The sequence below is a fragment of the Trifolium pratense genome, linkage group LG4 (genome assembly GCF_020283565.1).
Source record: "Trifolium pratense cultivar HEN17-A07 linkage group LG4, ARS_RC_1.1, whole genome shotgun sequence".
NCBI classification, from domain to species: domain Eukaryota; kingdom Viridiplantae; phylum Streptophyta; class Magnoliopsida; order Fabales; family Fabaceae; genus Trifolium; species Trifolium pratense.
The window spans coordinates 31,493,937-31,518,175 of NC_060062.1; the positions used below are offsets into that span (position 1 = coordinate 31,493,937).

Here is a 24,239-nt window from a genome sequence, read left to right on the forward strand (position 1 = left end):
TTTCCCATCTGGCAACAGGTGCAAAGACCTCACTATAGTCTATACCATACTTCTGAGTGTAGCCTTTAGCTACTAATCTTGCCTTGTGTTTGTCAATTTGGCCCATTTCATTATACTTTGTTTTATAAATCCATTTCACTCCAATTGTGTTGGGTTTTTGAGATTGGCTAAAATTTTGCAAAAGCCAACCAGCCAGATGCTGGATCGCGATGCTGTAGCATCATCGTACAGCATCCTGATACTCTGTTTTTCGTGCAGAATTTTTATTTCAAATCTGAGTCAAGATTTGCTTCAATTATATATTCAAGCACGTGCGTCTGGGCAAAACGAGCCTTGCTCAGCAAGTTTTATTAAAGTCGGCTGAAGGAAAGTTATTTAAAACAAAAATATAATTATATTATATTTTTGCGTTTTTTTTGTTTGGTACAACATGAATTATATTTCTGGAAATAATCTAGGGTTGGCCGCAATTTCTACAGCTGTATCTGTCTGAAGACCTAACTTGGACATCAAGACAATTGAAGACTATAAATATGTGAAGCTTCAAGCCTTTACAACTCATGTATTCTAAACCGTGTTGTTTACAAAGTGTGAGTTTTTAAGGTTTAGAGTTTGTGTCTTTTGTCAGCCTTTCTTGTGTCAAATTGATGCAAGTTTAGGACTGTGTTTTGGTTGTTAATTGTAAGCTACTCCTAAGCTTTGAAGCACGGAGTTAGTGTGTGTGATTCACTCATAAGCTTTTAAGCAAGAGTGTGGTCTAGTTTCTAGGAGAGTGTCTCCATATTGATTATTATTATTGACAGCAACATGGTACGTGTTGTTAGAGGGAATTTGGGACGGGGTCTCATTATCTAAGAGGTTCTTAGGTAGGATTGCACGGGTAGTGTCTAGGTGATAAGTCAAGTGCCGGGTGTTGGTCGAGGGCTTTGAACTAGAGCTATTATAGTGGATTCATTCCTGGATTGGTATCCCCCAGAGTAGGTGACGTTGCACTGAACTGGGTTAACAAACGATCTGTGTTTTTTATTATTCTGTCGTTTATTGCTTTATTTTATTCAGCGCCTGTCTTGCTGCAACATATGCTATAGCATCTTGTGCAGCATTGTGTTCACTGCGTGCCAGATTTCAATTGGCATCAGAGCAGGCACCCTTTCTGGTTATAGGGTGAGCTCCAGGGAGAATGTCTGGCAACATGGAAAAAGAAGGAGGGCTTGTAAGCAGACCACCGCTTCTAGTTGGTGTCTCCAACTATGATTATTGGAAATCACGCATGATTGCTTTCCTAAAATCTATGGATAGCAAAACTTGGAAGGCTGTTCTGAAAGGATGGGACCCCCCTGTGGTCATGGACAAGGATGGAAAGCCAACACTTGAACTAAAAGCTGAGGAGGACTGGTCTAAAGAAGAGGATGAGCTTGCTTTGGGAAACTCAAAAGCATTATATGCATTATACAATGGGGTTGACAAACACATCTTCAAACTGATCAAAAAATGTGTCTCAGCAAAGGAAGCTTGGAAGATTCTTGAAACTGTTCATGAAGGTACTCCTCAGGTAAAAATGTCTAAATTACAGATTCTTACTACTCAGTTTGAAAATTTACGTATGAAGGAGGAGGAAACAATTCAAGATTTTCATATGACTATTCTAGACTATGATAATCAATTTGATGCTTTGGGTGAGAAAATTCCCGAAGAAAAGTTAGTAAGAAAAATGCTTAGATCACTTCCAAAGAAATTTGATATGAAAGTCACAGCTATGGAAGAAGCCAAAAACATATCTCAGATGAAGCTGGATGAACTGGTTGGATCACTTCAAACTTATGAAAGTGTTGCAAATGGAAGAAGTGAAAAGAAAAATAAGAGCATTGCCTTCTCATCTAAAAATAATGAAGAAGAACTGGAGGATGAAGAAGAATCTAATGAGAGTATCTCTGAGGCTATGGTGTTATTGGGAAAACAATTCAACAAAGTTCTGAAACGAATGGATAAGAGACCCAGATCAAATTTCAAAAACAATGCTCCAGGCACTATGCGCAGCAATGAAAATCAAGGAAAACCAAAAGGTGAGGAAAAACCAAGCTTAAACAGAAACATTCGATGTCATGAATGTGAAGGATATGGCCACATCAGACCTGAGTGTCCAACATATCAGAAGAGAACAAAGAAAGGGCTAACTGTCAGTTGGTCTGAGGATGATGACTCAGAAGATGATACAGCATCTGTAACTGCTAAACATATCTCAGTCTTAACAGGTATTGTTACATCTGATACAGAATCTGATGATGGAGAGGTAACCTATGAAGAGCTTGCTGCATCCTACAAGGAACTTTGTCTTAAAAGTCTTGAAATCTGCAAGGTTATTGAGAAACAAAAGGTAACCATCAATGAGTTAAAAGCAGAAAAATTTGAGAATATCTCAAAGATGGAGGAACTTCAAAAGAAGGTAAATTATCTATCCTCTGATCTTGAAGAAGCTAAGGAAGTCATTGAAAAATTAAATGCTGACATTTGGCGGCTGAGAAAATTCTCTGACATGTTGTACAAAGATGATGAGCATCTTGACAAACTTCATAAGGCTGATGGACAACTGGAGGAAATCTTAGAGAAAAATGTTCGAAAGCCTAGGAATATTGGGCTTAGCTATGAGAATGTCAACAAATTCAAAAAATACAGTCCTGACCTCATGTACATGGAGCCTAGAGAAACTCAAAAGCAAAGGATGCCTTATCAGAAGCCGCAGCATCATCAGCAGCATCCCATGTCAAGAAATAGAAGAAAGCACCATGCTTGGAGATGTCATTACTGTGGTAGAAAAGGGCACATAAGGCCTTACTGCTACAAACTATATGGGTACCCTAACAGACGTCCTCAGCACAAACGTGTTTCCACAACTGCCCCTACTCAACAAGAATGGAAACCTAAAGGTGAAAATGAGAAGAAAAGTGATACAACTCAACCTGAAGAAGAGATTACTGCTCTGATTGCTCACACATCACTTAGAGCTTCATCAAGGGAAGACTGGTATTTCGATAGTGGTTGTTCAAGACACATGACCGGAATTGGAAAATCTCTTGTTGATTTAAAGTCTTACTCAAATAGTTTTGTAACTTGTGGTAATGGTACTAAAGGAGAAATTGTTGGTATAGGGGAGCTCAACAGTAATAGCTTGCCTAAACTAAGCAATGTGTTGTTAGTAAAAGGATTGACTGCAAATTTAATAAGCATCAGTCAATTATGCGACCAAGGGATGAAGGTAAACTTCACCAAGTCTGAATGTTTGGTTACAAATTATGAGGGTGAAATTTTGATGAGGGGCGTCAGATCAAAAGACAACTGCTACTTATGGGTTCCCCAAGAAGAGGAAAATGTGTCGACATGCTTAATCACGAAAGAAGATGAAATAAAATTGTGGCACCAAAAACTTGGTCATCTCAACCTAAGAAGCATGAAGAAAGCTATACCTGAAGAAGCCATCAAGGGCTTGCCAAATCTCAAGATCAAAGAAGGAAGCATTTGTGGTGAATGTCAAATTGGAAAACAAACCAAGAAGCCACATCCAAAGCTGCAGCATCTTACCACTACCAGAGTTCTTGAGCTTCTACACATGGATTTGATGGAACCTATGCAAACTGAAAGCTTAGGAGGAAAAAGGTATGCCTATGTTTTTGTAAATGATTTCTCTAGATATACCTGGATAAATTTTATTGGAAAGAAATCAGAGACCTTTGACGTATTCAAAGATCTATGTATTCTACTTCAAAGAGAGAAAAACAATGTTGTGTTAAGGATCAGAAGTGATCATGGAAAGGAGTTTGAAAACTCTAGATTCTCTGACTTTTGTGCCTCTGAAGGCATCATCCATGAATTTTCATCTCTCATTACACCACAACAAAATGGTGTAGTAGAAAGAAAGAATAGAATTATACAAGAGTCTGCAAGAGTAATGTTACATGCAAAGAAACTCTCTCATGGTTTTTGGGCAGAAGCTATGAACACTGCTTGTCATATTCATAATCGTGTCACCTTGAGATCTAGAACTACATCTACTCTGTATGAATTGTGGAAAGGTAGAAAACCTACTGTTAAGTACTTTCATGTGTTTGGAAGTAAATGTTATATCTTGTCTGATAGAGAACCAAGAACTAAAATGGATCCTAAAAGTGATGAAGGCATATTCTTGGGATACTCAAAATATAGCAGAGCCTACAGAGTATATAACTACAGAACCAAAACCATGATGGAATCTATAAATGTAGTAATAGATGATATTTCAAGTGAAGTTGTGAAAGATGATACAGAAGATGCTACAGCATCTATCCCAGGTAGTATAGATTCTGAAACTATTGAGGAATTCAAGAATGATACAGAGATTACTACACCTGAACCAATCTTTGCTACTTCAAAGAAAGGGTCATCCATTCGTACTCAAAAGAATCATCCTACAGATCTGATTATTGGTAATCCGAATCATGGAATTACTACTAGAAGGCCACTTGACTTAGTTCCTAATGCTTGTTTTGTTTCTAAGTTTGAACCCAAAAATGTGATGGAAGCCCTCACTGATGAGTTTTGGATAAATGCTATGCAAGAAGAGCTAAATCAGTTCAAGAAGAATGAAGTTTGGGACTTGGTTCCTAGACCAGAAAATACTAATGTGAATGGTGCATGTGATTATGGGATTTTGTATACTCATGGTGAGAATTCTATGCTAGTGGGATATTGTGATGCTGATTGGGCAGGTTGTGCAGATGATAGAAAGAGCACCTCAAGAGCTTGTTTCTTTTTAGGCAACAATCTTATATCCTGGTTCAGCAAGAAACAAAATTGTGTATCTTTATCTACAGCTGAAGCAGAGTACATAGCTGCTGGTAGTAGTTGTTCCCAACTATTATGGATGAATCAAATGTTGCTGGAGTACAATGTGGTACAAGATGTTATGGCATTGTACTGTGATAACCTTAGTGCAATCAATATTTCAAAGAATCCTATCCAACATAGTAGGACGAAGCATATTGATATTAGGCACCATTTTATCAGAGATCTTGTTGAAGAAGGTATTATAACTCTTGAGCATATTGCCACTGAAGAACAACTGGCTGATATTTTTACTAAGGCTCTAGATGCGGTCCAACTTGAAAAATTGCGAGGCAAACTTGGGATTTGCCTATCTGAAGAGTTATAGCAATTATTGCAAGTGTGGCGTGCAGTTTTCTCTTCAACTTATTTAGTAATGCACGCTATTATGGGTAATGTTGAAACATCTGAAGATTTGGTAACAATTTTGTGTCTGTTGATGATAAAGATGTTTCTTGTGGTGAGAAAGTGTTTGTTAGTAGAAGTTATGTGGTGTTCTCCCCTGCTGTATTTAACAAATTCTAAGGAAGGAGATGGAAAAGAAGAAGATGTTACTATTGGTGATGATATTGACTTTATGTTGGAACATGTAAAGAAGAGTGTTCCTGAGAAGGATGCTGCACATGATGCTACAACATCTGCAGCACAGGAAAATTTGGAGAACATGATTGTACCTCAATCTCCATATAATGTTATTATCCCTGATAAAGGGAAATATTCTGATAGTAACACTGCTGTGATCTCTCAGTCTGATGAGAGTTTGAATACTTTGTCTGTGCATGATGAATCTGCTAAGAAAGATAATAATGCAGATTCCAATGTTATTGATGTGGACAATCTGACTCTTACAGAGAGGACTCCTGCTCCTAGTACTAGGAGGTTAAGATGCAATGCTGGTAAAGGTGTAGCTGTTTCTAATGTTCCTGTCAAGACTGCCAAGGAAAAGAAAATCTATGGTCTTAAAAGACAGTGGAGTAAGATTACTAGGCCCTCTGAGCCAAATAAGAAGCTTTTGAGGAGGAAGACTATTTCCTCTAGTGATTCAGAGTTTGAGGAAGACCAACATGCTACTGCATCGCCTGCAGCATCCTCAAAGAAGTCTGTGAAGAAGAAGAGGATCCCTCAAGATGTATCCCCTGTACCCATTGACAACATTTCCTTTCATCGTTTTGAAAATGTTGATAGGTGGAAATTTGTGATAAAAAGAAGGCTTACTGTGGAAAGGAATTTAAGTGAAGTTTTTTTACAATGCCAAAAGCTTGTTGATTTGATTAATGCAGCTAGATTGATGAAAACTGCAACTGGGCTCCAACTACTTATTCCAACACTGTGGCTACAGGTTTGGCTCAGTTTATAAATGTTGTAGGGACCAGATCACCTCTTGACCTTGGTTTCCATATTCTTGATGAAACTGTTCTGCATGGTAGAGAGGTTGTGATTTGTCTTTTGAATTTAGACTGTTTGAGGGTACACATGCTGTAGACTGTGCTGCATCATCTGTCAATCATTCAACTGATGTTTTGTCTAGGAAGCAAATGATTGTTGACCTCAAGGTGTTCTCCAATGTCAATCCTGGTGTTCTAGATGATAATGCAGGCTGTGATACTGAGGTAGAGGACGAGGAGGACTCTGATGCAAGTCCTTCTATGTGACCTGCTTATGCTTTATTTGCATGTCCTTTTGGATTTTAATTTGTTGGGCTACGCCCTGATGCTCTTTGGATTGTAACATGCATAATCCATGTCTTTGGGTCCGATACTCCAGGTTTTCTATGCCTTGATGGTTTGTATATGCACTTTATGAGTTCATATGCTCTGATTCTCTCTGCACTCTATGTTCTCTATGATCTGATAACTCTTTGAAAATATGTAATTTGCTCCTACTATGTGATACTGACTTTATTTGTCAGAATTTATGGCTAAAAAGGGGGAGTAATATGTTGTGCATGATGTGATGCATAATGCTATAGCATCTAGTATAGCATGCTGTTCTATGTGATATGCAAGTTTTGAGGAGGAGTGAATTTACGCATGTATTGAGGGGGAGTAGGTAGAATTTATTTTTCTACTACTTTTAAGATGCATGCTTATATAGGAATTTATTTTTCCTATTCTCTGTGGCGTTGCTTAAATTTTAAGGAGTTTATTTCTCCGATCTTGAATCCACTATGTGAGAGTTTATTTCTCTCTATCTGTACTTTGAGGCTAGATGTGTTATGTTCCGCTGTTGCATGCCTCTGATGCTTACGTGCTAGCTATCCTTTCATCTGATGAACTTTTTACTTTCTTTCTTAGTTGTGTGCTTATGTTGACTCGAAGGAAAGTTTAAATAGCTTAGCATCGTTCTACTTTCTTTCCTAGTTGTGTGCTTATGTTGACTCGAAGGAAAGTTTAGACTGTATCTCTCTATGCACTGGCCTAAGGTTGTTTTAGCCAAAATTTGCCAAAGGGGGAGATTGTTGGGTTTTTGAGATTGGCTAAAATTTTGCAAAAGCCAACCAGCCAGATGCTGGATCGCGATGCTGTAGCATCATCGTACAGCATCCTGATACTCTGTTTTTCGTGCAGAATTTTTATTTCAAATCTGAGTCAAGATTTGCTTCAATTATATATTCAAGCACGTGCGTCTGGGCAAAACGAGCCTTGCTCAGCAAGTTTTATTAAAGTCGGCTGAAGGAAAGTTATTTAAAACAAAAATATAATTATATTATATTTTTGCGTTTTTTTTGTTTGGTACAACATGAATTATATTTCTGGAAATAATCTAGGGTTGGCCGCAATTTCTACAGCTGTATCTGTCTGAAGACCTAACTTGGACATCAAGACAATTGAAGACTATAAATATGTGAAGCCTCAAGCCTTTACAACTCATGTATTCTAAACCGTGTTGTTTACAAAGTGTGAGTTTTTAAGGTTTAGAGTTTGTGTCTTTTGTCAGCCTTTCTTGTGTCAATTTGATGCAAGTTTAGGACTGTGTTTTGGTTGTTAATTGTAAGCTACTCCTAAGCTTTGAAGCACGGAGTTAGTGTGTGTGATTCACTCATAAGCTTTTAAGCAAGAGTGTGGTCTAGTTTCTAGGAGAGTGTCTCCATATTGATTATTATTATTGACAGCAACATGGTATGTGTTGTTAGAGGGAATTTGGGACGGGGTCTCATTATCTAAGAGGTTCTTAGGTAGGATTGCACGGGTAGTGTCTAGGTGATAAGTCAAGTGCCGGGTGTTGGTCGAGGGCTTTGAACTAGAGCTATTATAGTGGATTCATTCCTGGATTGGTATCCCCCAGAGTAGGTGACGTTGCACTGAACTGGGTTAACAAACGATCTGTGTTTTTTATTATTCTGTCGTTTATTGCTTTATTTTATTCAGCGCCTGTCTTGCTGCAACATATGCTATAGCATCTTGTGCAGCATTGTGTTCACTGCGTGCCAGATTTCAAATTGCTTTCATCCCTTCAGGTAAGACTGACAACTCCCAAGTGTTATTGTCTTCTATAGCTTTTATCTCAGCATCCATAGCATCTTTCCACACTTGATGCTTACAAGCCTCATCATAAGTGCATGGATCTTCACTACTGCTATAGACAGCCAAATTCTGCAATTCTTGCTCATTGTCAATCTCTGCACCCATCACAAAGTCTTTGAAGTGACTTGGAAGCTTCCTTACTCTAGGCTCCAGTTGATTACCATTTTCATCTGAACTTTCATCTTCTGCATCTGTACTCTCATATCCAATGTCCATATCTGAGCTGGACAAGGGAGGATCATGAGTAACCTGAGGCTCAACAAGTTCATCAATAGTAGCTGTGATTTCATCAGAGTCAACTAGGACTTCATTTCCATCACTTTCTTTCAGCTTATTGTCCCAATTCCATGCTTTTGATTCATCAAATACAACATCTCTGCTTATTATTACCTTTTTATCAACTGGATTGTACAGCTTGTAGGCCTTTGATTCATCACTTATGCCTAAATGAACACATTTGATGCTTTTGTTGTCCAATTTCTTCCTTTGACTGTCTGGTACATGAGCAAAAGCAATGCATCCAAATACCCTGAAATGTGCAACAGATGGTTTAATACCACTCCAACATTCTTCAGGAGTCATATTCTTGACTGATACAGTTGGGCTTCTATTCATAATATGTGTACTCCATTTTACTGCTTCAGGCCAAAACCTTTTTGGTACATTTCTACTAGCTAGCATGCTTCTAACAATGTTCAAGAGTCTTCTATTTTTTCTTTCAGACACTCCATTTTGCTGTGGAGTGTAGGCTGCAGTGAGTTGTCTTTTAATGCCATGAGAGGTGCAAAATTCATCAAAAGCATTGGAGGTATATTCACCTCCTCTGTCAGTCCTCAAGCATTGTATCTTGTTACCACTCTCATTTTCAACTAATGCTTTAAAATTTTTGAAATTTTCAAAAGCTTCTGATTTTTGTTTCAGCAAATAAACCCAAGTCTTTCTACTATAATCATCTGTAAAGGTTATAAAGTACCTTTTTCCTCCATTAGAGCTTGGATTTATAGGTCCACAGATATCAGAATGTATCAGTTGAAGTTTTTCAGTGGCTCTCCATTTTGCCTGCTTTGGAATTGCTTCTCTTTGTTGCTTGCCTGACAAGCAATCCGTGCATCTTCCTTCCATATCTTCTAATTCAGGCAAACCATTGACCATTTCAAGTTTGGTTAGTAATTTCAGGCCATTCACACTCAAATGTCCATATCTATTGTGCCACAACTGAGTTCTTTCTTGTTTGGAGAATTGCATACACATTGGCATTATGACTGGTGCTGAAATTAGAAACATTCTATTTGCAGTCATTTGAGTAGAGAATATCAAACCATTTTCATCATGATAACCTTTGCACATATTATCTTTGAACACAATAGTTACTTTCTTTTCTTGCAGTTGCCCAACACTTAGCAGATTTGTAGTGAGGCCTGGGAGATAGTATACATTGGTAATTACATGAATCTTTCCATTGATAAAAAGTTTCACATTACCCTTTCCCATGACAGACATCTTGGTATCATTACCTAATTTCACTGAATCTTTGAATGAAGAATCAAAATCATGACCAATCATATGGTTGCTGCAGCCTGAGTCTAAGTACCAAATTTCTTCTCTAATCTCATGATCTTTATCAGTTCTTGCCATTAATAAGGTTTCTTTTTCTTCATAGAATTCAGTGTAGTTGACATTGTCTCCCCAATCTGGACAAGAATTTTGATAATGACCTAGTTTATGACATTTGAAGCATTCAACAGTCTCCAAATTTTGCCTACCTCTGCCACCTCTCCCTCTACCTCGACCTCTACCTCTTCCATTACCAGCACCTCTTCCACCATTGGAAATTTTAAGTGCTTGTTCAACACTACTTTCTTGTTGACCACGCATTCTTTGTTCTTGTACCAAAAGGCTACTCTGCAGTTCCTCAACTGATAGCTCAGCCACATTGGTAGATTGCTCAATGGAGCACACAACATAATTGAATCTTGGAGCTAAAGATCTTAGTATCTTTTCCACTATGGTGACTTGCTGCACAGTTTCACCACTAGCTGTCATGCGATTTGCTATTGTTAGTGTTCTTGAAAAGTACTCATCCACAGATTCACTTTCTTTCATCTCTAGTAGCTCAAATTCACGCCTAATTGCTTGCAACTGAGCCCTCTTCACCTTCGTTGTACCTTGATACTTTCTTTTCATAGCTTCCCAAATATCCTTTGCAGTTTCACGATTGAGTATAGTTTCCATTATTGTGCGATCAATGGATTGGAAGAGATAATTCTTTACCTTGAGATCATTGAGTTTGCTTTCATTCGCAAGACGCACTTGTTCTGCAGTTGCGTTTGCTGGTGCTATGCTAACACCATTCTCAATTAACGGCCAAAACTCCTTTGATCGAAGCAAATTCTCCATGAGCATTGACCAATGCTCGTAATATCCATCAAATTTGGGAACGGTAGGCTGCAGATAGTGCGATTGTTCTGCCATTGCTGAATCAAGAAGCTGAAGAAAAGAAAGAAATTGCAGATAAGGCGATGCTTCACCGGAGAAGGAAGAAAAGAACAGCCGTTACGGTGGTGAAAAACGGTTACAACTCCAAAACTGCGGTTCTTGGAGCTAGGCCCTATTGAAAGGCTCTAGATACCACTTGTTGTAACTGAAAGAATTTGTTGTAACCAACTCTATTGTTTCTCATTGATTAGCAAAAGTGATTACAAGTGATTACAAAGCTTGGCTTATATAGCTTGGCACACAAGCAACACAAATGGGCTTGACACATACTAGGCCCAATGCAAGCTAAGCCCAAAGACACATATACAACTATCAACAAAAGACACATAGGCTCGAGACACATATATATATACACTGTTTTTTATAAAAAAAACTAGTTTAAAGACCTGTACATTTGCACAGGTCATTGACTTTTATTCGATATTTAAGTTTTTCATTATATTATGGTAAAAAAATTATTTAGAATAAAACATTTAAAAAATTATTATATACTAATTTCTTGACTGATTATGAACAGTAGTGTTGGTGTTGTTTTGATCTTGTATATGTCTCGTGAGTGGTTGGAATTTTGGTGGATGAGAAGTGGTGTTGCTCTTGCATGAGGAAAAAAGCTCCAAATTTGGATTCCAATTTCTGATTCTTGCATGTGAGGAGATTGGATATATGAACTTAGAAGATTATGGTTGTTGTTGTTATGATCTCGTGAGAGAGAGAAGAAGATTGGGAAGCAAATGACTTGTTTTGGTTTTATTCCATTTGCATGTGTAACCATTGGTCCAACATAAAGGTGAATGGGGGTGTGGAGAAAAGAGAGGGCTGGTGAGAATCTCCGAAGTCCCGATACTTTAAAAATGGCAAAGTATCGTGTCCGATACATACTCAATAATAATACTCGTTTTGATACTTTCTGATACACGTATTGAAGAAGTATCGATAATTTTTTTTTATCAACAAATAATTTTATTAAAATAAACCGCATCGTACAAGATGTACAATGAGGCAAAGAGTACACTACAATCCCAAGGGGAATAGGGACGAAACAGAAAACATTACAAAAGTCACCAAGAAAAAAAAAACAAGCAAAAACACAGCACCCGGAGAAGTATCGGCAATTAATATTATTTTTTTAAAAAAAATATAACCGATACTTCTCCGATACGCGTATCGAAAAATTATCAGACAATTAATTCTCTTTGATGATGGAAACGTAGGAGAAAAGACTGATACAATTCATGTTTCATCTTAAGTATCGAATGTTAGAGTATGATGTTCTTTAAATCAACTTCTATTTTTTTAGCCCACAAAAAAAAAAAAAACTACTTTCATCGTAATCCAAAACTCCCACATTCAGTGACCTTGAGAAATATAGTGTAAATTGATGACATGCGTCATTACATGAAAATAAGAAAAATTTCAAGTGCTTTTAGAAGAATGGTAACTCATTTCATGGAAGAATAATGCACTAGTTTGAAGATATTTGCAAAGGATGAAAGTAGCTGAAGAATGAAGAAAAATCAGCTAATATTTTGTTTTCACGCCCCAGACGAAAAATCATGTGCCTGAGGCGAAAATTTCAGCTGAAAACTGCCTCTCTGTCTGCTCTCACGCCTGAGGCGAAAATGTTGGTGCCTCAGGCGAAAATTTCAGCTGAAAAAGTGCCTCTATGTTTGCTTTCACGCCTGGGGCGAAAATCCTGCAGCCTGGGGCAAAAATGCTTGTGCCTTAGGCGAAATTCTCATTTATTGACCCCGGTTATAAAAGGAAAACACAGATCTGATTAGGGAGATCGAAAAATAGCATTGGAAACATCAATTTTGAGAACTTTTGAAGATCAAGGAGCTTGGAGACAAGGATTTGAAGGTGGAAACACATTAAGATCATCTTGTAATCATGCTTTCTTTCATTTCTTTGATTGTAATGTCTTTTATTACTATGTGTAACTAAATTCCCATGATTGGTCCTTAGGGGATTCTGATTTCTATTTCTCTTGAACCATGTGATTCTCATTTGAATTGATATATGAATTACGAAGTTAGTTTTTTCAATTATTCCTTGTGCTTAATGTTTTGCATGACTTGATCAATTGTGTAATGATTTTAATTATTTGTTTTACTATGACGATAGGAATGAATGATTGATCTAGGAATGATTGATCAATTAACTTTCAGTTAAGACATTTCAGATCGTTAATTGAGATTAAAAGATTAAAGTTTGTAAACCTCAATTGATCATAGATTACCTAAGACATTAGGAATCGATGATCAAGGGAGAGGATTATGTTACCAAGACATTGGACATAATCAATTTTGATTTAATCTAATCGTGAAACTAAATTGAGTAATTGGTAATCATACATGAAATTACCAAGAGAAGTAGTAATTATATGAACCAAAAGGATCAATCGCTTTTCTCCTATTGATTTTAATCTTAAGTTATTTCCAATTCTTGTGATCGAAATTTGAATCAACAAATTCCCCTCCATTTTTACATTTAAATTTATATGTTTAAATATGAATTCAATTCGTTTTTGAATTACAACAATCCCTGTGGAAAGAACGATTTTTATATTACTTGACGGCTATTTGTATACTTGCAAATTATTCAACATAAATTAAGATTATTTTTCCCATCGTTCTGTCACTTTTTTTTTTTTTTTTTATAAATCGTTCTGTCACCTTTTTGTTTCAACATGTTTCATAGCAATCCAAAACTGACACTCAGTGACCTTGAAAAATATAGTGTAAATTAAGATAGTTTTTCTCATCATTCTCTCACCTTCTTTTTTCGGTTTGTTTCATAGTAATCCAAAACCCCCACATTCAGTGACCTTGAAAAATACAGAGTAAATTATTATCGCTTTTCTCATCATTCTCTCACCTTCTTATTTCAACCTGTTTCATAGTAATCCAAAACTCTCAAATCCCATGATCTTCCTTTGCTCACATTCCCTATTTCAAGTTAAATCTCATCTCTCTATTGACCTTCCTTTGCCCACATTCACTTTTTGCCACTTTATTTTTGTTAGAAATTAAATGTCAAAAATCGACCCTTGATATTGTACAACATTTTGATACGAAAAGTATTGTTAAAGTAATCGACCCTTGATATTGTACAACATAATTAATATAATTTTGTGGTTATTCATTAGTTTATGTCTGACACGACTTGAAAAACAATCAAAATGTATTATCAAATAAATAAATAAATAAATAAATAAATAAATAAATGTCATCAAAGAAATATGATTTAAACGATAAAATTTAATCTCACCATAAGTTAGACAAAGAATTTAATCTAACTATTACAACATGAACTTAATTATAGAGATAGAGATACCCGCCTACCTGACCCGCTAGTGTACATAATAGAGATAGAGATACGTTTAAATATTTAATCTAATTATAGTTAAAAATAGTCTGGTTTTTAATATTTTAATTTAATGAAAAGTAAATTCATTCAAAAATTAATTGATTTGACTACTTATACCTAACAATCACAAATTAAAAGCACTCAAAAAAGAATAACCAAACAGAGGCGATAAGGTTGCATCATGGGGTTTCTCGTGCTTCTTTCTCTCTTGTCAATCTTTATTCTATTCATCATCCATATACACAAAACAAAGAGTAGAACATCATCAATTCCACCACCAGGTCCTAAACCACTACCTATAATTGGAAATCTACACCAAATTGATCCTTCATTACCACATCACTCCTTATGGCAACTTTCCAAACACTATGGTCCTATCATGTCTTTGCACCTTGGCTATATCCCAACCTTAGTTGTTTCTTCATCAAAAATGGCCAAAGAAGTAATGCAAACCCATGACCTTAAATTTTCAAGTAGACCATCTTTACTAGGACTAAGAAAATTGTCTTACAATTGCTTAGATTTGGCTTTTGCACCTTATAGCCCTTACTGGAAAGAAATGAAAAAACATTGTGTTGTTAATCTCTTTAGCACTCAACGTGTTCATTCTTTTAGACCCATTAGAGAAAATGAAGTGGCCCAATTGATTCAAAAGTTGTCACAATATGATGATGATGAAAAAGGTGTGAACTTGAGTGAAACAATGATGTCTTTCACAAATACACTTATATGTAAGATAGCTTTAGGGAAAAAATATTTTTTTGATTATGAGGATGAAGTTGAATTGGGAAGTGAACAAAGGAGAAGTAGATTGCAAATTTTACTTAATGAAACTCAAGCTTTGTTAACTGAATTTTACTTTTCAGATCATTTTCCTTTGTTGGGTTGGGTTGATAGAATCAAAGGAACTCTTTGGAGGCTTGATAAAACTTTTAAGGAATTAGATTTGATATACCAACGAGTCATCGATGATCATATGGATAATTTAAGAAGGCCTAAAAGCAAGGAACAAGAAGTAGTTGATATTATTGATATATTATTGCAGATGATGAATGATCACTCACTTTCTTTTGAGCTCACTCTTGACCACATCAAAGCTTTGCTTATGGTATGAAACTCATCCTTGTGTCATTAAAATCATTTGTCCTCTAGTTTTTTTTTTTTCCCACAAAAATTTGAATTTTGGTTCATTTGTGAGAAACTAGTCAATTCTGCTAAACCTATTGTAGAGCTATGAAATTGTACGGATTAATTAGTACATTTCACTGTAAATGCCTGGAGGAATTTGTAATTTACCCCTCATATCATATGCAGTGATGAGATGTAGTGACTGCAAGGAACCAACCACTATAAAATAATATAATTCATGTAATGTAATTAATTGCAGAAGTATTATGTCTTACAATTTTAATGACTATGACTATACGGATCTGGTTATGCTCCATAAGTTAAAACTTATGCACAATGTATAAACTTGCTTCCTACATCCAGCATATTTGCTTCCTACACCAAAAGTCAGCCCAAGCCTAAAATTAGGCAATTCATTACTCGCGCGCCCCCATATACTACCACATTACTTGCGCGCCCCCCATCTGCTTAGTGCACCCCTCAGTTTTTTTTCCTTTTTCTCCCTAGATTTCTTGTGAGCCCCCCAATTTTTTTTTCCTCCCCCAAATTTCTAGCGCGCCCCCAATTTTTTTCCCTCCTCCAAACTTCTAGCGCACCCCCCAAATTTCTAGCGCGCCCCCCGTTTCCAATTAAATAATAACTTTTGTTCCTTTGAAGTATATATTATAAGAATCCATTTTTAATTAATTTTCGTCATACACCCCCTCGAAGCCCAAAATAATAACCAATGGTTCATGTATATATAAAGCATACTTGTCAAACATACAATTTAATTTTAAGTTTTATCAATCATAATCACAATATAAATAAAATCTCATACATTAATTACATATATATATATATATGGATTTTTTTCTTTACAATAAAAAAATGATCGAATCCAATATCTAATGCATACTATCCAAATTGTTCTCAACTAAACTAACCCTAATTGCTTTATATGATTTTTTGCTTTGTGTAGCATGGTTTTGTAAAATGGTTATGTGATGTTTTACTTAATAACAATGGTTTTAGTATATAACATTTTGTCACTAATCCCCATATGAAACCATTTAACTAAAATAATGGTTTCAGTGTATAACGCTATGAAACCATTTAACTAGACTAATGGTTTCAGTGTATAACATCTTGAAACCAAATAACAAGACTAATGGTTTCAGTGTATAACGCTATGAAACATTTTAGCTAGACTAATGGTTTCAGTGTATAACAGTATGAAACCATTTAACTAGACAAATGGTTTCAGTGTATAACATCTTGAAACCAATTAACAAGACTAATGGTTTCAGTATATAACCAAAATAAGCAAAATAAACGGTTGGAAAAGCTTCAGGACATGATTTGGAACATGAATCAATTCGAAACTTACTTAGTTTGTCTTTAAATCGAGCTAACCAAATAAGTTTTCTCTTAACTATTTTTGAACTTTGGGTATGCTTTTCTATTGGTTTTTGTTAGTGTTTCTTGGTATATTTCGATTTCTGGAAGTGTTTGGAAGCTTTTGGATGAAAGAAATTAAAGGTTTATGGTGTTTGAATGACTTTCAATTTTTCACAAAAATGGTGAAAAAAAATAGTCTTGTTAAATGGTTTCAATATGTTATACACTGAAACCATTAGTCTTTTAAATAGTTTCTGTTTTGTTAACCCATTAATATTGTTAAACGGTTTCAGTTTTGTTAACCCATTAATATTTACTAATGTTATACACTCAAACCATTAGTCTTGTTAAATGGTTTCAATAAGTATTACACTGAAACCATTAGTCTTGTTAAATGGTTTCAGTTTTGTTAACCCATTAATATTGAGTAATGTTATACACTGAAACCATTAATCTTGTTAAATGGTTTCAATAAGTTATACACTGAAACCATTAATCTTTTAAATGGTTTCCGTTTTGTTAACTCATTAATATTGTTAAACGGTTTCAGTTTTGTTAACCCATTAATATTGACTAATGTTATACACTGAAACCATTAGTCTTGTTAAATGGTTTCAATAAGTATTACACTGAAACCATTAGTCTTGTTAAATGGTTTCAGTTTTGTTAACCCATTAATATTGAGTAATGTTATACACTGAAACCATTAATCTTGTTAAATGGTTTCAATAAGTTATACACTGAAACCATTAATCTTTTAAATGGTTTCCGTTTTGTTAACTCATTAATATTGTTAAACGGTTTCAGTTTTGTTAACCCATTAATATTGACTAATGTTATACACTGAAACCATTAGTCTTGTTAAATTGTTTAAATAAGTTATACACTGAAACCATTAGTGTTGTTAAATGGTTTTAGTTTTGTTAACTCATTAATATCGACTAATGTTATACACTGAAACCATTAAACTTGTTAAATGGTTTCGATAAGTTATACACTGAAATTATTAGTCTTGTTAAATGGTTTCAGTTTTGTTAACCCATTAATATTGACTAATGTTATATACTGAAACCATTAGTTTTGTTAAATGGTTTTAATATGTTAATTCATTAATATTGACTATGAGGGTAAAATAGATTTTTTGAATCCTTAAATTTCAGCAAGAGATGATTCTTGCCATGTTTCCCTGGACTCAAGTGCTTATAAAAGCACTTGTTCAAGTAAGCACTTATTTGATTAAGTTAAAAATAAAAACATAAAAATTAAGCAAGTAGAGGGGGTGCAGAACGTAAGTCACGGGGTGCAGAAAACAAATACAGATGTCCAGGCCCAAGCCCAGTCCATTTTCAAAAAAAAAAAGTAGAAAGGAAGAAACGATTCAGTGCGGCGCCAGTCCATGGCGCGTGATACAGATCTCAGATGTCGGCCTTCTGATCCATCAGATGGCTAGGATTTAACAAATCAAAATAGATCGGAGCCTTTGGATCGTTTTATAATAATCTAACGGTCATGACTTAAAATTGGAGGGAGCCAATGACGCGTCGCCACGTCATCGTCTTCAACCTCCACCTTCTTCTTCCTCATGAAGAAGATGAAGGGAAGCCATGAAAACTTCAAAAAACCTTCACGACCACAACAACAACAACACTAAATCTCAACCGAAAATTACGAGTGGGTATACCATTTTACTCGAAATTTAACGCTGATCATGAATCCATTCTTAGATTTCACAGTTGAGGTATAGATTTTAAAAAACGATTCAATCTTTAAAACCTAAAAAAATTGAAAACACTTATTTGAGCGAAATAACCAAAATAAACGGTTAGAAAAACTTGAGGACATGATTTGGAACATGAATCAATTCGAAACTTACTTAGTTTGATTTTTAATTCGAAACTTACTTACTTAGTTTGGGATTTTGAGATGATAACATGTGTCATCAAAATGTCTATGATCGGATGATTGTGATTAACTTATGCACCGTACATAAGATTGACCTTATGCATATTAACTTGTGCTGTTATCCACATTTGGACTGTAATGTCGTTACAAAGCTTTATTATTTACACCACACATAATCAAAATAAGTTTTATATATGTTGTATTATTGTTATATTACTCAATTAGATAATTTGGGATTCGGCCCTTATAACAAAAAAAAATTGAAAATTTGATGAGGTCAGAAAAATCATGTGAAAATTTTCAATTCATCCGTCTACATCTGCAACTTCAATAAATATGATAAGGGTCATGCTAAACACATTGATTAATAGTTAAGTTTATGCAGTTAAATAAACACATTGATCTATGCAGAACATCTTTATAGGAGGAACCGACACAAGTACAGCAACAGTGGTTTGGGCTATGACAGTATTGATGAACAATCCTAGAGTGATGAACAAGGTTCAAATGGAAATCAGAAACTTATATGAAAACAAAGATTTCATAAATGAAGATGATATTGAAAAGCTTCCTTATCTTAAATCAGTGGTCAAAGAGACATTGAGATTATTCCCTCCGACACCATTACTATTGCCAAGGGAAACTATACAAAATTGTAACATAGATGGCTATGAGATTATACCAAAAACTCTAGTGTATGTTAATGCATGGGCCATAGGAAGAGATCCTGAGAATTGGAAAGATCCTGAAGAGTTTTATCCTGAAAGATTCTTTATGAGTTCAGTCGATTTTGAAGGGAATAATTTTGAGTTGATTCCGTTTGGAAGTGGAAGAAGAATGTGCCCAGGAATAAAAATGGGAGTGCGCACTGTTGAACTTTCACTTGCTAATCTTGTTCACTCTTTTGAATGGAAATTGCCTAATGGTTTTGATAAGGATCAAGTTTTGGATACACAAGTGAAACCAGGGATCATTATGCATAAGAAAATTGATCTTTATCTTGTTCCGAGGAAAAGGAAACAATAGTGTTTTGTACTATTGACACTATGTTCTTGCTTGCATCAAAGTTCTACTATTGGGTTACAAATTAACAAGTCTGGCCCGACCTATATGGTTGGGTTAATGGACCAACCCGGTCAATTTTATTTTAATTTTTTCTTTTATTCACTCTTTTTTATGCCGCTTTGATGTATTTGTTTCTCACAATTATTAATTTTATTGAAATAAGATTAAATGCAAGTGTAAATAATTTTTAAATCAACACTAAATATCAATTAAACTCTTGTTTGATTCATGTAAAAAATTTGAATAAATTTAATGAATAATAAACTTAACATTTAAAATTTTTAGTTAAATATATCCCTTTTATTAAACTTAAATATTTAAATATATTTTTATAAATAAATAAACTTATTATAATTTTTTTGATAAATTAATAAAGAGCATCTAGATATTTAGATAGAGATAGAAATCCAAACTCAGTTGCCACCCCTTCCTCATCCTCCGATATTGACCACTTAATAATCCGGCCTTATTGTTTCAAAAAACATACACTTCATTGTTTGTGTCATGAGAGTTCCACAAATTAGCTAATTCTTTAGAACTTGAATTTGTTCTTTTAATTGATCGCGGTTGCTATGAAAATAACTCACCGAAGCACATTGTTTGGTACCCTAAGCCTTTTTGAGGCGACCATATTCAAGCTAAATCTTTTGTTAAATCCCTTTCAACCTAATGTAGTTTGTGATCTTAGCCAAGTTTTTGTGAAAAAGAAAAAAAAAAGATTTTCTTTAAGTTTAGATTTCTTTTCTAATGATTTATGCACATCACAAATCATTAAATTTGGAGTTGCCTTTAAATTTAGCAACTCACTAAGTTTAGGGTGGGTGTACTAGAGAACTTTGTAAAAAAAAATATTGAAAAAAAAAAGAAAGACAAAAGTTGAAAAGAAAATAAAGAGGTCAAAAAGTGTGCAAATATTTTTTTTTACTAGAAATAAACGATATTCATTCATTCAAATTTAAAAAGTACATCGATGCAATACAAATTCAAAATCCTAAAAACAAAAAGGATGAATCTGCGAACAAACTCACAACATCCATGTTACGGCAAATTACATAAGCCTACGAATATGAATATTGAAGTGTCTGGAATGTCCATGCCTCCAGATCTGTAGCGTTGATGACACAAAAGTCGACATTGAAATATGGATTTGCATTTGATCGAAACTAATCCTTCAACCCGAAACAAATGAACACCGCACAAAGAAGGGATGACAAAATACACCGCACAACCCGGAGGGACAACACCACACAAAGACGGGACAACAAAATACAAAAAAACAATTTGGAGGGGTGATTTTAGGTCAAGATTTGACCTGAATTTGACCTGAAATCACCCCTCTTTGATAAACTAAGAAGAAGAAAAGGAAAAAATGGTGACGGCTAGGGTTAGAGTTGAGGAAAAAATGTGTTTAAATGTGTTTAACTATAAGACAGCTAATTCACAACAAATCTGTAGCTAACCCTGTTTTACTGGAGATTAGCTACGAATTAGTTACAAAAGCAGTCGTAGCTAATCCCGTATTTTCTTGTAGTGAAGAATAAAGAAAAGTGAAAGAATTACACATAAACATTGATGATGAAAAGCTTCAACTCCAATGATTGTTGTTGAACAACAACTTCTCTCAAAGCTTAGCATAGTGTTTATCTCAAGTTCAATTAAAATTCTCATAACCCTAGAGCAAAGAATAATGCTAGCAAAACATGACTTTTTTGCTTAAATAAACCAAAATTTCGTAACAATATAGTGCCTCAGCATGGCTAACATTAGTAATCGGGGCGCCTCGTGTAACAAAGTGGTGCCTGGGCGTGGATTTTAGCGTCTGGGCGAAAAACAACAAATTTAACTCTTTTCCATGGTTCAGATTGGTGGGGGTAACTAGGAGTGAATCCTATTTATTGGATCAAATCTAGGATGTGGAAACTCACACTGGGGGAGGGGATTGTTGGTTTCAAGTGTGAGTAATTAAATCCTACATCGACTAGATTATCAAAAAAAAAAAAAATCCAACATCGACTATGTATGGAAAAAATGTTGAATTTATCAGAGAGATGACCCATATTAACCTAAAACGTTACGGTTTTGAGTGAAGATATGATGTATCTCTCTTGTTATCCTAGAGCTTTTGACCCGATGTTTTTCCCGAACTTTTCTGAATAAGTGTCCAATAACACTTCCACAAAGTGCACCCATTGAATGCAAGAATCATTTTTCTTGAACAAGTGAATGCAAGGATCATTTTTTTTTGAACAAGTGAATGCAAGGATCATTGCCCGGAAGAAATTAGATATATGTCTTATGGAAGCTATTATGTCCCTCAAAAGCAATAATAGACGAGAATGAAAAAGTGAGTGGCATGTTGTAGTGTAAACTAAGATTTTATCAGATTGTTTTTTTTTTAAAACTCAGTATTCGGTATTAGGACCGACTAATCCGAGGGGACCAATCCCACCACCCACATGTGGGGGGCCCATTTAAAGCTAGAGTTTCTTGCTCTGTATGAACTAGAGCACCGAATTTGAGAGAATCGAACCTGAGACCTTAAGAGTTGCATACTCCAAAGACTCAAGCGAACACCACAGGTCCAACCCTTGCTCTAAGATTTTATCTGTTTCTAGTTTTTCTTTTTGCAGGTTTGGAGTGTTTGTTTTATCCTTGTGTAAAATATGGAATATATAAAAGTCGCAATGAACTTTGAATGATGGAACTATTTTAATATGGATGTTAGCTAAAGGAAATAAAAGTGAAAGTGGTGAATTGCCTCTATAATATGCATCATCTCATACCAAATATCTGAATTGATTTGATTCAGACTTCTCTGCTCTTAAACAAGCTCTCGTGTAAATCTACACAGATTCTTCTATCAAACTCAACAACATATACAATTGTTCTATAACTTCTCCAAAGCAGAGGAAGTATGCAATAAGTTTAGAGAAAAGTAATGACAAACTGTTCAATAAACTTTCCTACACTAAAATAAGGATTTTGGATTAGAGTATCTACTAAATTTATCAGTAGCTAAATGAAATATTGTTGTAGGGAAGGAAGAAATTTGCAATTTCTAAAAATAGTGTACAGTATAAGATTATAATATATTCATCCAAAAATAAAATATAAAGTGCATAGTTCTTCCACCACAATGAAAATTCAGCGAATTAAAAGCTAACAGTTAGGAGAAATCCTTGGACAAAGGGTTAATTCTTTTAAAGCATCCCGATTTCTCAAAGCACCAAATATATCCGTGACGATCTCAATGACTTCTAAAAGTGGCGCATTTCGTAAAATATATGTTGCAAATTGAAATTCATCTACCATTTGGTTATAGTTTATACTTATAGTACATGATTTGAGGTGAGAAGAAATGCAACTAGGAACAGAATTTGGATCTTTCCAATTTGAGTAAGTTAACTGCAAAACAGGGAGACCAAAATAAGATATATGAAACACACGCGAAGAAAAGACAGAACCAAAACAACCCACAAACAGAAGAAACCTTATTGAAAGAAAGAATTTGAAGCTTGGGGGACTGTGAAGCACTTCAACTACATTGTCCCGGTGATGAAATTCACTAAAGGATAAATCAAGGTGGATTAAGTTCTGACTTACAAGAATGCCTCTGAAACGTTTTGATGAGTTGGGTGGAAAGCAAGACTGTATCTACAAAGCCACAAAAGCGAAGGAAGGTGTCTAAGTCTACAGAATGAACCGATTCATAGTGGAAGTGGAGAGTTGTGAGTAATTTGAAGAGTGGGGTCCACCGCTTCGAAAGAGCCATGGTAGTAAAAGCAAGTTTGGTTGGAAGAAAAGAGAGTACGTGACAGAGTAACTCATCAGGTAAATCGCTGATCGCTGATCCTATCAACAGGTGATAAGTTCTCCATCATCAGGTGTGTGCCGAGGAAGCTGGTGCCGGCACCTATAGGATTTGTTAGAGTTGGAAACGAATTTTTGTGTTATGCTGCTAAACCTATAGGTGGATACGGCACTAATCAGAAATGATATATAAACACAATTTTTAGAAACAAACTAGACAAATATACACCTTTTTATTTTTTAGGCAAAATTACAGTACAGGTCATTTATCTTATTTTTTTTGTAATAATTTGGTCCTTTATCTTTTTTTTGTAACAATTTGATCCTTTATTTTTTTTTTGTAACACTTTGGTCCGTATCTTATTTATTTATAAAAAATAAAGGACCAAAGTGTTATAAATAAAAAAAGATAAAGGACCAAACTGTTACAAAAAAAGGACTAAAGTGTTACAAATAAAAAAAATAAAGGATTAACGTGTTACAAATAAAAGCTCAAGGACCAAAGTGTTACAAAAAAAAGATAAAGAACCAAAGTGTTACAAAAAAATAAGATAAAGGACCTGTAATGTAATTTTTTTTTAAATAATATAATGTATTTTATAGATTTGTGTGCGCACTTAATCCCTCTTGTATTAATACGATGTCAAATACTAGTCAATTACATTTGTGTTTAAATAACACAGCTCCTCTTATGACATTGACTTGAGTGGT

At 35.0% G+C, this 24,239-nt stretch overlaps 1 protein-coding gene across 2 annotated transcripts; it reads left to right on the top strand.

Annotated features, from left to right (window-relative positions):
• The first annotated feature begins 14,403 nt into the window (after positions 1-14,403).
• Positions 14,404-19,877, top strand: LOC123919465 (cytochrome P450 71B9-like). Of its 2 annotated transcripts, XM_045971388.1 has the most exons (3): positions 14,404-14,926; positions 15,110-15,351; positions 19,065-19,877. In XM_045971388.1, the coding sequence occupies exons 1-3, from the start codon at positions 14,425-14,427 to the stop codon at positions 19,677-19,679; spliced, it is 1,359 nt and encodes a 452-aa protein (XP_045827344.1). In that variant the 5' UTR covers positions 14,404-14,424; the 3' UTR covers positions 19,680-19,877. The 2 variants fall into 2 exon arrangements, with proteins under 2 accessions (XP_045827344.1, XP_045827343.1); XM_045971387.1 differs by having other exon boundaries at positions 14,404-15,351.
• Positions 19,878-24,239: the final 4,362 nt, after the last annotated feature.

Bases quoted from the DNA above. Each gene is read 5' to 3' on its own strand.
- LOC123919465 (XM_045971387.1), top strand. From the start codon at position 14,425: ATGGGGTTTCTCGTGCTTCTTTCTCTCTTGTCAATCTTTATTCTATTC. The intron at 15,352-19,064 runs GTATGAAACTCA...TGATCTATGCAG, and splicing joins ACATCAAAGCTTTGCTTATG to AACATCTTTATAGGAGGAAC.